This window comes from Lottia gigantea (genome assembly GCF_000327385.1).
Source record: "Lottia gigantea unplaced genomic scaffold LOTGIsca_414, whole genome shotgun sequence".
NCBI classification, from domain to species: domain Eukaryota; kingdom Metazoa; phylum Mollusca; class Gastropoda; family Lottiidae; genus Lottia; species Lottia gigantea.
The window spans coordinates 32,030-34,314 of record NW_008709441.1 but is presented as its reverse complement, the minus strand read 5'-3'; the positions used below and the strand labels follow the sequence as shown (position 1 = coordinate 34,314).

The 2,285-nt window shown below is 36.8% G+C and overlaps 1 protein-coding gene across 1 annotated transcript in view; it reads right to left on the bottom strand.

The window, feature by feature from the left end:
* Positions 1 to 256: 256 nt before the first annotated feature.
* LOTGIDRAFT_175806 (hypothetical protein) overlaps positions 257 to 2,285 on the bottom strand; it is a gene marked incomplete at both ends in the record, with an annotated part of 31,925 nt that continues 29,896 nt past the window's right edge. Inside the window, 2 exons of the mRNA XM_009060324.1 lie at positions 257 to 355; positions 475 to 732. Coding sequence (XP_009058572.1) covers positions 257 to 355; positions 475 to 732 — 357 coding nt within the window. The remainder of the gene's footprint in view (positions 356 to 474; positions 733 to 2,285) is intronic.

Here is a 2,285-nt window from a genome sequence, read left to right as displayed (position 1 = left end):
GATGCCATCCCATTGGTAATCGACTTGCATACTCCGTCTTGACATCTTAAGAGGAAGGGGTAGAAGTAGAGGGTTGTTCGGACTTAGAAATAGAAAAAAAAACCTTACTTTACTGACTTTTGAGGAAAATATTTCATATCATTACAATTAATAGAACATTTCCATACCTCTGTTTACTGACTTATGGGGAAAATAATTTCATATCGTTATAATTAATAGAACATTTCCATACCTCTGTTGAAAGTGTCGGATGTATTTAATCAGCCAGTACCTTTATATCCCCCTGCCCACTTTCTGCCGAGGTGACTGTAGCTGATGGTGTGCTCGAATGAGATGTACTGGGTTTACTCGTGGCCTATGAAATAGAAAAATACACCGGTATAGCATTTGTTTTTAGAATATGAGATGAAAAACCCTCTATCTAGACTAGAATTCATGTACAGTCAAAGTTGAAAAGAAAAGCAATAGATTTACCTTTTCTTTATGATATTCACATGAACACTGTACAACATTACCGAATAGATCTTTCTTGACAACAGATTTATGACGAGGACAGTTGTCTATGGCTGTTAATTCTTTGGCCCAGCGCGAACCAGTTGATGGTCTTTGACCACGCCCAAACAAAAAAGTTCCCGAGGCATAATCGCTGAGGCGTTTGATCCATTCAGAGGTAGGAAGACCTGTCTTCGTTGGTATAAAACTGTTCTCTGTTGGTTCTACATGTAGGAATTGCTTCGTGATACAAACAATTATCACACTAATCCTTGGAAAACTTATAATATCAAAATGAAAACGAAAGTTTTCCATTGTCAGTCACAGTCGAGTGAAAACAAGTGATGTAAACACGGCAAACTATAGGTAAATTTGAATCCAGTTCAGAAGTTCTGCCGGCAACCTGCGCAAGGATGACACGCAAATTCGTGAAGCGTTCCATATTTTTCGAATCTTGATACGAGATCCTTTTTACAAACCCTTATCCTAACGCCTGGTATATAATGCTATTTCTTTTTTAATTTCGGTGTTTCTTTGTGAGCAGCTTTAAGGCAGTTCTCTGAATAACAGCACGGTTATACATAGGTATAATTTAGGTAAACAATAATACAACGCCATAACAATCGCCGCTTAAAACAATTCAATGCATTGTTCTTGCTGTTTGATGCCAGTATTGTAGGTTGAAGTGCCGAAGAAGGTTTCCGAAGCCAATGAATTGCCAAACAACTCAATTACGTCATAATTAGCAATACAATTGACATATATATGCTTCCACAATGCAACGATTATTGCACTTATAACCCTTCCAACCGCATCAAAACTATTTGTTGCTATTATAGGCAGATGGATATACACTTATCATTAAAACTTGTCCTATTATCGTCAATTAGAACTTGAAATTTTAAAGTGTAAATGATGTTTCAACATCAAATCCCCCCTACCTTCTCTTGTGATTTTCGCATAGTTGTTTTTCCTTTGGTTGTTTGATGTCGGCAACTTTTACAGATATAACTACTTTGCCTTGTTCTATTTCTATTTAGTTCAGTGCGCAGGCGCAATTTACCATTTTCTATCACATGGGTTTGTTTATACGTCACAATTACGATGATAAAGAGAGTAACTACCAGGGAGCTTTGATGTGTGGTAAGTCTATGGTACTTAATGGAATTACGGACCTCTTTCCGATTGTATTATTTACGTAATACATATACTAAAATTGCAACGATACAGAGAAGATTAGCATGGCCCCTGCGCAAGGATGACACGCAAATTCGTGAAGCGTTCCATATTTTTCGAATCTTGATACGAGATCCTTTTTACAAACCCTTATCCTAACGCCCTGTATATGATGCTATTTCTGTTTTAATTTCGATATTTCTTTGGGAGCAGCTTTAAGGCAGTTCTCTGAATGACAGCACGGTTATACATAGGCCTAATTTAGGTAAACAATAATACAACGTCATAACAATCGCCGCTTAAAACAATTCAATGCATTGTTCTTGCTTTTTGATGCCAGTATTGTAGGTTGAAGTGCCGAAGAAGGTTTCCGAAGCCAATCAATTGCCAAACAACTCAATTACGTCATAATTAGCAATACAATTGACATAATATATGCTAACACAATGCGACGATAATTGCACTTATAACCATTCCAACTGCATCAAAACTATTTGTTGCTATTATAGACAGATGGATATACACTTATCATTAAAACTTGTCCTATTATCGTCAATTAAAACTTGAAATTGGCCCTCTTTTCCAAATGACGCTATGAAGCACGCGTTTCACTTCGG